The sequence below is a fragment of the Rhopalosiphum maidis genome, chromosome 2 (assembly GCF_003676215.2).
Source record: "Rhopalosiphum maidis isolate BTI-1 chromosome 2, ASM367621v3, whole genome shotgun sequence".
Taxonomy (NCBI): Eukaryota; Metazoa; Arthropoda; class Insecta; order Hemiptera; family Aphididae; genus Rhopalosiphum; species Rhopalosiphum maidis.
The window spans coordinates 91,355,284-91,367,954 of record NC_040878.1 but is presented as its reverse complement, the minus strand read 5'-3'; the positions used below and the strand labels follow the sequence as shown (position 1 = coordinate 91,367,954).

Here is a 12,671-nt window from a genome sequence, read left to right as displayed (position 1 = left end):
TCATATTCCATTGTTATGTAGACGATTGTTTACGATAACTGTAAAACACACGACAAGTCTTAAATATTTTTCTACTGAAGGATTTTCCTTGTCTTGGGAACTCTGGTTGTCCATTAATCTCTGTTTATTGTCAAAATATTTTTGTAACTACGTATACGTGTAACAGTAAACCTGTCTCATCATTTTTTCTATATAATATGTCTTCCTCGATCTCCATCTTATTTTCTGTCTGTTTTCCACCCTTCAAATATGGGCGATGGTAAACGCTACCAATTAAATAGTACCAACTCTCCTGATGGTAAACTCTCCTGATGGTAAACTCTCCTGGATCAATATTATGTTTATCTGAAATAAATTTTTAAACTCTCCCAGTTCAACATTATGCATGGTTCCCCGAAAGAATGTGTGTAAACTCTCCCGAGTTGTTTTAAATTTTTATTGCTACACTGTGAATAAGTGAACGATATTTTCAATTTGAAATCCAAAATCGCAATAAACAAAATAAAATAAGTAAATACATTCATACCAAAAGTAAAGAAAAAAACATATCACAAAAAATAATAGACTATAAAAACCAAAAATAACTACCTAAATAGTAAATATAATAATAGTTTTTGAAATCGGTATGTTCATATTATCAAAAAAATTAAATTTAAATGTTTTTATTTTATAATTTATTTTGTATTTTTTTTTATTTTATGTTTTATTTTAACTTTAATTATATTATAGCTCATAGCAGCTTAAGGCATTCATTTATATTATTGTTATATTATTGAATTATATGAATTTTTAATTCGATTTGTACTAAAATAGACCCGAAGGAGTTAACATATTTTGATCAGATCGTACTGGAGTAGACACGAGAGAGTTTACAATCACCTTCAAATATGTCAATCATAATCGAATTGTGCCTCAGTAGGTGACCAAATATTTTTTACTTTTTCTCAAATAATACTTAACTATATCATTTTTGCACTATTTAGTTACGTCTATTTTTTTTTAATTTCTGCCCAATTAATTTTTAATATCCAAACATATTATACTTGCCATATCATTTACCTATATTTAATTTGTCATACTTTGGTTTTATGACCAAATAGTTATATTACTATAAATTATGTATCAAATTATATAAATATATAGCTACATTATAACTCCAAGTCTAAACTTTTACTTTAAATTGTGTTCCGCGTTCTAATACTCAAATTATAAAATTCAATCAACCGATTCTTGTATAGAAGTTATTAATTTTATTTTAAATATTAAAAATCACAAATGTATGCTTGTTATTATAGAAGTATACAAGAATTAAAAGAAAAGAAAAAAAATTATTTATCAACACGCATTACATTAAATGCCGTGCATTTTGTCAGGGCTACGAAATGCACAAGGGCGACTTGTTTAGTATAATTTGTATGTATTATTGTATAATTAAATGTGAAATAAAATAAAATGTTTATACCTAGGTGTTAAATATATTAACTTATTTTAGGTACCTTTCTCAATGTTTGTCATATTATGAATTTTAAAGTAAATTTCAATTTATTTCTATCGTTTACCGTTTTGCTTCAGTTGATACATATAACGCGACAAAATTACAATGGTTAAATTTTTTGTTCCAAACATTAATTTAGAACATGTTTCGCAAAAAGACTTTTGACAAGATTCAAAAATGCTTAGAATTTGACATTAATGAAATATCGTTAAGATTGGTATTCGTCTTTATGCATTTACTTCAATTATAATATATCCATAATTAGAAAATCAAACATAATTACAAATCACAAAAGTAATCATTGTAATAAATTATTTCACATTTTATAATCTGTAACTTAAAAGTTTGTAAAATATATATTTGTACTACATAATATAATAGATAATAATACATTTTTAATGATTCCATAATGTTTTCATATATCTTTATTTACTTAACATATTTTAATATTATTTAGTAGTAATGTTAAATGATTAGTATATAAATACTATTTTAACGATAGTAGTATTGTAGCCTTTACTTTAAAACTAAAAAAATACTTATACAATATAATTAAAGATATTAAAAATAAAAATAATTTACATTTAATCTATCTTACCATAATTACATAATATTATATTGTATAGATAATATACCATACTAATTCATTACCTCGATCGAAAAATACAAATTAAAATGAGAATGGTGGCAGATACGATTAAGCATTAAACACTTGTGAAATAATGCTGAAGGCGGGCTACCACGTTTGAAATCGACTGGTATTTAATATAATAACAGTACAATGACAATTTAAAACATATCGGACACTCGTTTTATATAAAAAAAGTAAACAAATGAGAAAATAAAAACGTCACAACGATATTTACCGTTATTGCGATAAATTAATTTCGTGAATCATAAACGCATAGTGGTTGAGAAAATACGCGATTATTTCATAATATACTATACAACAGTTTGGCGGTATATGCCTACACTTGACTAGAAGTCTCTCATGATCGAGTTAAAATTATGTTTTACGTTTGTTTAACGAATATTACAATCACGGTTATATATATATATATATATATATATATAAATTAAAATAAATGTGTACAATATAATATGATTTATACATTTTATGATAAAAACAGGGATATTCGATTGTTGGACATTTCCAATCTGTAGAAATATCATTATTACAATAATATATCCCCGCATCTTTAAACATACGGAAATTTTTATCATTAAGTCTTGATTCCGTACGATATTCAGTCTTGTCGCGCCGCGCGCCGTTCGCTTTCATTGCATACCGTCTAATTTTTTTTTTCAATTTCCATCCAGTTTAAACACAACAAAAAACATATGCGGTATTATAACATAACGATAAAACAAAACTAGTATTTTACAAACAATTAAATAATTAAAATCAATAACACAATAATTCGTTTTACACAAAAATTATTTACAATAATATCATATTATATGCCTACTTAAATTCGGTGTATTAAATTAATAATAATAATAAATAAATAATGTTATAATATTATGTACTCGTTATTATCGTCTACTACGGCAAAAATGTGAACATCCACGGAACATACGTCGTATTATACTATAATACATATTATAATATAACATAGAAGTTATGGGAAATACTGATGCGGCTCTCGTCTCGAGCTAAAGGAAACTGTGGTCCACCGGGCCCGTGGGGGAGGAGCGCACGCACACCGACGACGATATAATACAATATGAACCGTCCGACGACGTGGTGCGGGTTTATCGGACGCGAAATCATCCGGCGAAATTGACCAGATCGTTTTCGTCGAACGACTCCTGGCTGGTGGGCGGCGTGTCCAGCTGCGGCAGCCCGAAGTCCACGTACTCCTGGTTGGCCGTCACCGACAGTATCTGATCGAGACTCTCCACCAGCTCGTCGAACATGGGCCTCTCGTTCGGATGGTAACTCCAACAGTCCCGCATTATCATGTATCTGAAGAATACGCAAGCGAAAAACCACACATTAATAACAATGACCTCTGTATACCGGAAGTCCGGAATTAAATTTGCACACGTATGATTGTTAAAAAAAAATATATATATATATTTTGTGTAAAGCAAATAAGCGATGTCCGATCGACCATACCGATGGTGTTGTCGTCGGAAACGTTCGATACCGATATCGTTTTGGAATTAATAATCGATTATACGCATCGTATAGCGTAAATCCTAAGATTCGCTAATCGATTTTTTTTGTTCGATGTTTAAATAATGCTTCTTTGGGAACCAATAAATGTGAACTAGGTGACTCGACGGTTTTATAATATATATTATACCTAGTAAAAAAATTGCAAACTTACATTTCCAGAGAACAGCAAGACGGTTTCTCCATACGATGTCCGCTCTGAAGCAGATTGAACAACTGCTCCATGTTGGGCACGGAAGGATAAGGCGTACCTCCCAAAGTCATTATTTCCCACAACAGAACTCCGTAAGACCATCTATATTTTTAAATATAAGCAACAAAATAAGTCATTACACTTTACCGTAACTGTAATGCATTATCGTTTATAATTATATTAACCATCATGTTATTATACACAGCATTTACAACGTCAAATATTAAATCTACGATTTTGTAAATATGCCAATTCTCATAATGATTCATAATATTATACACGTTTATACGACGATTTCTCCATCGTAATCTAAGAACTATAAAAATAATATTACCTATCCCTGTTAAATTGTTCTTTGTCTATTTATTTTTAAATGTAATTTTATTATGTTTATATTATATTATGTTCAAAAAGTTATAAGATATTTATATTGTTTAAATGGTTATATTATCTCATTATTTTATTATTATTTAATATTTTTAACTATAATAAATCCCTTTTTCCAACACAAGCTATCAAGCTTAAAGGAGGTTAATTAAAATTGTAATTTATAAAATACCTGTTTTTGTTGGATATTAATTTTAAAAAACTTATTATTTATTTTTATGAATTCAGATGCTAAAAATCAAGCTTATTCAATTTCTCATGATCTGTCCATAAATACATTAGTATTTTAATTTAGTTACTGTACAAAAAAAAATAAATTCACTGTGGACATACGTACGATTTTAATCTGTTACTATTAGCACATTATTGTTATTTATTATTCATAAAATATAATATACCTACTCGTGTTATATTTATTTTTTTTTTTTTTTAATTTAATTTAAATTTGTCAAAAACTGTTTCAATATATCTATTGAAACAATTTTGGTTATTATATATTGATTATTAGCTTACTATTTCATAAATATTTAAGTTATAAATTTGTATATTATAGCCCGATATCAATGTTTTTACTTTTAGTTGATTATTTCAGTAACAATACAGAATTTTAAGTCTTGATGGTATACAAATTCATTAAATATTTATGAGATTTTTTTTCATTAAAAACAATTTTAACTTACACGTCCGATTGATTCGTGTACACTCTATGGAATAGAGCTTCTGGCGCCATCCATTTTACCGGAAGTCTTCCGTCTGTAGTTTTCCTATAATATTCTTGATTCTGAATGTCTCTAGCTAAACCAAAGTCTGCAATTTTCATTACAAAGTCTTCGCTTACCAAGACATTTCTTGCTGCTAAATCTCTATGAATACACTACATAACAAATAAAAAAAACTTAAAGTTAGATAACATAAATATATAATAACTAAGTAAATACATATACTTATTATTATACATATTGAAATTATGTACATCAATTTTTTTAAATAATATTTCTAATTTTTTGAATTAAAACTATAACACAGTGTATGACCGACTATTGGTTGAAATATATTTCTCACCTTCCTCGATGCCAAATACTCCATTCCTCTGGCAACTTGATATGCAAACGAAACTAAATCCTTTTGCGTTAAAGTGTCTTTGAGGTTTGATCCAATAGCTGGTTCGTAGCCTGAAGATGGCCTATGTTGTCTCAAGAAATCCCTAAGGTTGCCGTGTAATGCAAATTCCACTAACACATACAAAGGTCCGTCTTGTGTACAACATCCCAATAAGTTTATGATGTTCACATGTTTACCGATCATCTTCATCATTTCCATTTCCGATACTAAATCCATCATTTCAGTATCAGTGTGTCCGTCTGCATAAATTATAAATTAAATTAAACATTTTTATATTTTAAATAGGTACCGACAAATTTGACGTTAAAAAAAAAATAATTACCTTTCAACATTTTTACCGCCACCGTGCTCATTACATTTTCGCACAAAATTCCATCGGCTTCGCCACGTAAGACTTTGCCGAATGCGCCTTCGCCAAGAGTTTTACCCAATGATAGATTGTCTCTCGAAAATTCCCAACAAGGATCGAGAGGTAACTCGTACTCGGACATACACACCTGGTCTAATTTTGTATATTTGCTTTTTTGTTTTTCGATTTTCACTACGGGCATCAACTGAAATACATAATTAATTGGATATATTATTATCATAAAATATTTATTCAAATATCATAATTTAATAATGAAAAAATAAAAATATATATTTGTACATAGGTAATATTGTCAGTATAGAATTCAACTCACCAATGGTTCACTGGCATCGGCCATTTGTTGTTTTTCGATAATTATTTTCTTGGTCCATTGAGTGATCATAGCGTTTCTAGCTGATTCTCTCGCCACCAGTTCCTTCAATTTCTCCCTCTTCCTCTGACTGCACACCAGCATTATGATGCACACGATAATGACCAGTGCGAAGCTAATGCCTAGAGCAGCCAATTGGTACGTTTGTAATTGAAAAGCTTTGATTTTTATCGGATCTTCCAACTCTAAAATATTGTCATAATATACTTGATTATATCAACAGTAAACCAATGTGTTATATCGATAAAATTTCGATTTCCACAATTATTAACTTACCGTCAACAACTTTTAAATAGGCACTGGCGTAGCTCATGCCCAAACTGTTACCGGCCACGCATGTATACCATCCTTCGTCCAAATGCGTTACGTTAGACAGTTGCAATAATTCGGGGTTGCCTTCGCTGGGAGCGCCGTTCTACAATAGACGCGAGAGGTCAGACACGATTCATTTACACGGTTATTACGAATAAATGATATGTCTTAGGAAATTATTATATAATATTATGTTTCTAAGACCCGGCAAATCGAACGAAGCGAAAATAAAAATACACCATTACTGCGAGTGAGTGATGGTTATAGCAATATACAATATAATATTATAAGCGTAAAGCGTGTTAGTTAACCGAAAAGCTCAATTTTTTTTTTTTTTTTGATTCCCAAGCGTACCTCGACCTTCACCATTGTTGTTAAGTTTAGGTTTTCAGTATTCTCCACCGTGATTTCCCCAATATACCATCCGATGTACGGATGCAAGTCCGACAACACCTTGCACGCCAAAACACCAGAACCACCCAACACCAAAGTAAGATTGTGAGGTGCTTCCGTAAACACCGGACGATGGTGTAACCGCTCTAAAATAATAAAAAAAAATTACAGGTAAACACGTTTAACAACTTTGTGCACGTGACGCGTTTTACACGTTCATAATAATTATTATAATGTGTATAGCTTCCATCCCAAATAAAAATAAAAATATACACGCTCCGATGTGTGTGTGTGTGTTTGTGTGTGTATATATTTACATGTACATAATATAATTAATTATAATAAATATAAGCCCCAAAACCACGCGCAAACACCACCATAGCATGCCACCGATTTCCAAAAGTTTGGCTTTCGGTACCTGTATGACAGTGCCGTTTTCGAGATTTGCTTCGTTGACGTTCCCGACACTGGCGTTATGATAAAACCATCGCATGTACGGTTCGAGATCGGCTAGCGGAGTGCATTCAAACGATACGTTGGTGTGTACCAATGTGGTGACGTTATGAGGCTGCCCTTCTTTAATGTAGGGCTTATGCGGAAATCGTTCTGTTTTTATTTTGGGGTGGATTTCGTAAAATTAGTTTCAATATTTCGTATGTTTTTTCCAAATCATTTTAATATTATGTTATCATGTTATCAGCTACTAAACGATATTATACTGTGCGACGATCGTCGCTAATATGCTTACCTATTATTTCGACCTTATAAGTGAAATCTATACATCCGTTCTCATTGCTCACTTTGCACGTGTAATTACCGGAATCTGCCGTTACCAGATCTTCCAGGATGATGGCCCACTGTGTGTACCTGGCTATACCCAGTTGACGTTGAGGTGGCGTAACACCGTCTTTGTACCATGTTACGTTCGGTAAAGGATTACCTGTACACACGATGCAATTAATCATTATTAAACGATCGCTATATCACAATATACAACGATGGAAAATATACATCGTAAATTTTAAGTATACAATATGTTTAATTCCAATTGAATTAATTAATATCGGACAATTTTAATTTTTAACTACTATATGCTACTCTCATCAATATATAAACTTGACAATTACCTTCAGCTACACATTTCAACTTCAACATATTTCCGGCGGGCTTTGCGATCACTCTGTGCATGCTATCAAGTTTCGTGAATTTAGGAGGAGTGGAATTTTCTGTTGCATTGAAAAACCCAATTTTTCTTGAATTATCGACAATTTCTCCGTCTTCTACTTCTATTCCAGAGTCTTGATCATTTCCATCATTAACTAAAATTAAAATTAAAAATTTCAATAACCACATGATAATATTATTAAATTGAATTTCAAAGCAAAATAAATATGATTCTACATACCCAAACTTTTGTCCACGTCCAATTTAGCACCAGTCATTACACGCGTTTTTGATCCATTTGTGTAACAAACATACCAACCAACATCATCGACTGTGACACCTTCGAGTACCAATACACCATTAAACAATTTAACCTATAAAAAAATTATATTTATTCTTATGTCTTCCAATTATAATATTTTAACTATGCATAAATGTATTAGAATTAAATTATTTGTAAAAAAAATTAACGTATTAACTATTATGATAGCGTTAAATATACATTTTTCTTATTAGCTATAGCCTATTTAATGAAAATTTGAAACTATTAATATTCATTTACTAAATAAAATATAAGAATGTGCGTTTTATAGCTGTCAAATAATAAATTAAGATTGATAAATCTATAAATAATACATTAATAATAATCTCACGTTGTGATTGTTGGCCATCTTTTTAAATAATAAAAGGTCCTCGGTCTCTATATCTCGTGGATTTGTACCATTCAGAAAATACCAATCAACTTTTGTATAAAGTTGATCAAATGTCTTGCAAGAAAACCGTGCCGTGTCCCCAGGTTTTAAAGTCAAATTGTGCGGATATTCGACTAAAAGAGGCAATTTGTTTTGATCCTCTGTAAATAAATTTAATTTAACCAATTAGGTATAATCAGAAATAAAAATGATGCACTAATTTATAATCACCCATACCATAAACATCCACATTAAATTTGTGTTGGATAGAACCGAAATCGTTTTTCACTGTACAAGTGTAATTTCCCGCATCTGACAATTTTACTTGAGTCAAAGTGTAATTATTAACGTCTGCACCTCCTTCTACGAGTAACAAATCATTTTTATACCAAGAAAAAACTACATCAGATGTACCTGTAATCAAAAAACATATACATTTATTAATTTTAATTAAGAAAACACACTATATGTACGTTATTCTCTCTGTATATGAACAAATAAATTATATTTTTTTCATTTATGTCAGATGAACAAAGCATAAATAATTATACCTTCTTTAATATCTTTGACGTATACAATTCACAGAGAAGAGGTAATAAAGTGTATTGAATATCCATAATTAAATATATTATAGTTAAAAATAAAATGAAAATACAAATTGCTTACTCTCAAAGGGGCAACTCAGTGTTAAAATGTCATCTACTAATAACGCGACATTATTATCCATGAAAAGTCTGTTGATGAATTTCGGTTTGACTCCGTCCTTTCGGTGTGAAAGACTCAGAGGCGCTGTCATTTTCAGTGATTTTCCATTACCGGTAGTTTCCGACCTTTTATACGTTATTAACGTGAAATTTCGCCATTTAGAAAACATTCCATTCTCGGTAAAACCACTAATCAAGCAAGAATACCGACCGTGATCAGAGTGTTTCACATTCTTGAAACGCAACCTACGGAATCGACATAAACAATACTTATCAGTAATCGTTTACTTAATTATTTTTGAAAAATGTATACCATTGCAATTTTTTTGACAATATGCTTGGTGAGTCAAACGGAGTTTCATCGTCTGACTCTTTTGTCCATTGCACCTTAGAGATCTTAATGGCTTCTGAATAATCGCATTTTATGTTTAAACGGTCACCTTCTACAGCCGGAACAGTACTCACTTCATCTAAATAATAAAACGATAGAATACATTATTATGAAAAAATAAAAACATTTACTTATTTAACTAAAACACTGCTCCTACTACTATATTATATAAAGTAATATTAAAACACATTAATAATGTTAAATTTCAATCGATTATTAATTATTATAATAAGTTCATACTTATACAAAATACCTATTCGTAGCACTAGTTTAATTCTGAAAAAATTGTTAAATTTTTGTGGTAAATAATAATATTATATTATAAGACGTATTGTTCATCATAGTCATTACTATTTATTTTATTATTAATTTAATTTAAAAATGTAAAACAATATTATAAAGTTTATAACTAAATCAACGTACATACGAGTTTTTTTCAGCGATTATATTATGTGAAAATCTATATTTTTTATCCGTCTATATTATAGAAATTTATATTTTGAAAAACAAGATTCAAACTTTCATACATTCAAACGTTAATTCTATATTTAAACACGCGTGCACGCGCAATGGTTGCGTACGAATAAACATGATTAATAAAACGACTGCTTCAGGCGAATAAATACTTATTTTTTTATGAGCGTTATAATAATTTTTATACACCTTATTTAGATGAAATGAAACTAACGCCAAATATTATAGATGAGACCAGAGTAATTGAACGATGTATCATATATTAAAATATTATGGTAAACACGTTCGTAAATACAGTTGTCGTATGACATTTTTATGTTAGCAGCGATATTTTTAACCGACACCTTTAGAAAAAAAATCTAGACAAGTCCATTTTAAGGTCATACGCAAAAAGACGTTTGATTTCCTTCGCTGGCATATACCTCTCAGAACTACGTAGTATGTAATAATAATATAAGCACACAAAAGAAATATTGTTATTATCATAATAACCAACGCTTTGGTCGGGATAATGTATACCTATAAATATATATATAATAATAACATTAGTAATTGTGTGTGTGTATGCATACGTATTATGGCAACATCCGAGTCGGATAAGATTTTTTTATATTTTTATTCGAAATCCAATACCGTTTCGAAACGTATTTTTAAACTGCGACCCTCCCGCAATTCTGAAAAATATACACGAGTTTCTTTGCACTGCGTTCCGAGAAAAAATAAATAAATAGAAAAAAAAATACTGTAAAAAATCAAATGGCCGCCTTAGCAATATTCCGTACCCGTTCCTGGACACGTTCCAAAGGTCATAGTGAACTACTAACCTTTGGCGTTTGGATATTTTTATATAATATATGTAATAGAACATAAACACGCGACTGCATGTATACAATATATTATAATATACCTACATGATACGCACACTTATAATATGATATATTGTATACAATGTCCTATGTATGTGTATGTGTGAGTGTGTGCAGAAGTATTATACGTGAGGTGGTGATTCGCACGGATTATTTTCTATACGGCCGATTTCCGAATCCTGAGCAACAACCGTACAAAAAATGAACGACGTCCGTTTTGTTTTGAATTCGGTCTGTTGCAAAACTGTTATACAATGTACGTATATATATATTATTATTATTATTATTATTGTTATTATTATAAACGGACAACGACTGTATTATAATGATCTATCGTCGGTTGCCAACGAATAACGCGAATCGGCGCCAGTTTTTGATCGCAGTAAAATAATTATTTTAATAACATATACACGGATATTAGACGCCACCATACATATGACATACATACATATAGTACATACCCTCGTGCGTCTGAGACACGTCTCCGTCTGTGATGTTAATGAATCATACACATGTTAAATTTCTATGTGTGTGTGTGTGTGTGTGTGTGTGTGTGTATTTCCTTAAAATTTACTGTGACTAATACACCCTGTTTTTTTCATATCTGAATCCGCCAGACCGTTATTATTATAGAACATGATCTATGAATTCGTTTTTAATACAAATCACGAGCAAGTTTGTTTTCTTTTTTTTGACAAAGGCCGAGTTTAAATTTAATTTCTGCAAGTATAATAATAACTCGAAAGCAGTTTATATACCACGACTACAGACAATTTTGAATCAAATAATAATTGACCTGAAATTTATGTTATATTATTTTATTAATGCGTTTAAATTTATATTTACCTTCTAATATTATATTTTTCGAATGGGCTGGTAGGCACAATCCTTCAACTAGGAAGACAATCGCCACAACTACCGTTGGTAATAGTTTCAACGGAACCCGATGATTAATCATTTTTCGATTTTCTAAAAAACAAAAAAAAACAAATCTTTTAATTTAGTATAACAACAATAATATTATAAATAAATAGGAAATGCAAAATAAATCATTAAAAATATTAGGAAAAATTAATAACTTAAGCTACTACTACCATATTACAGTTCACGTTTATAATATTGCCTTTCAATCCTACTATAAGATTATATGTTTATATCAGATTCGAGATGATGCGCGACCACTTGAGTGACGTTCAAGTAGGGACCTCCTCGCGTTTGGTCAGATTGGTTTCTTCCGTTCGTCCCTGCTTTTATCTCAATTTACATGCGGCTCCATACACTCTCAATCACTATTGTCTCCTCCGCACGAAACAGGGCCAGACGAGAGGCATCGAGACGTCGTTATCTCTGTCCGTTAATAAAACCACCATTAAACGATTAGGAGCGGCCTATCCGAGCACTTCAACGTGTGTTTTACAAGAACGAAGACGTACTACAGTACATGATATACGAGATCTAGTAATTGAGTAAAAACAAAAAATAAAAAACCGTGTAGGTACCCACGTACAATATAATACGTGAACAGCTCGCTTATACACAATATACATATATTACGT

The 12,671-nt window shown here is 30.5% G+C and overlaps 1 protein-coding gene across 2 annotated transcripts; it reads right to left on the bottom strand.

Moving 5' to 3' along the window:
• Window positions 1-1,959: 1,959 nt before the first annotated feature.
• LOC113554949 (fibroblast growth factor receptor homolog 1-like) lies at window positions 1,960-12,078 on the bottom strand. 2 transcript variants are annotated; one of them, XM_026959100.1, is made up of 16 exons: window positions 11,962-12,078; window positions 9,698-9,854; window positions 9,347-9,630; window positions 8,918-9,094; window positions 8,642-8,841; window positions 8,230-8,362; window positions 7,952-8,143; window positions 7,573-7,764; window positions 7,243-7,430; window positions 6,396-6,534; window positions 6,063-6,304; window positions 5,702-5,933; window positions 5,320-5,618; window positions 4,938-5,131; window positions 3,832-3,972; window positions 1,960-3,464 (listed from the first exon to the last, which is right to left on the bottom strand). In XM_026959100.1, exons 1-16 carry the CDS (start codon window positions 12,071-12,073, stop codon window positions 3,266-3,268), a joined length of 3,081 nt encoding a protein of 1,026 aa, XP_026814901.1. In that variant the 5' UTR covers window positions 12,074-12,078; the 3' UTR covers window positions 1,960-3,265. The 2 variants fall into 2 exon arrangements, with proteins under 2 accessions (XP_026814901.1, XP_026814902.1); XM_026959101.1 differs by lacking the exon at window positions 7,243-7,430 and adding an exon at window positions 6,786-6,970 and having other exon boundaries at window positions 1,961-3,464.
• Window positions 12,079-12,671: the final 593 nt, after the last annotated feature.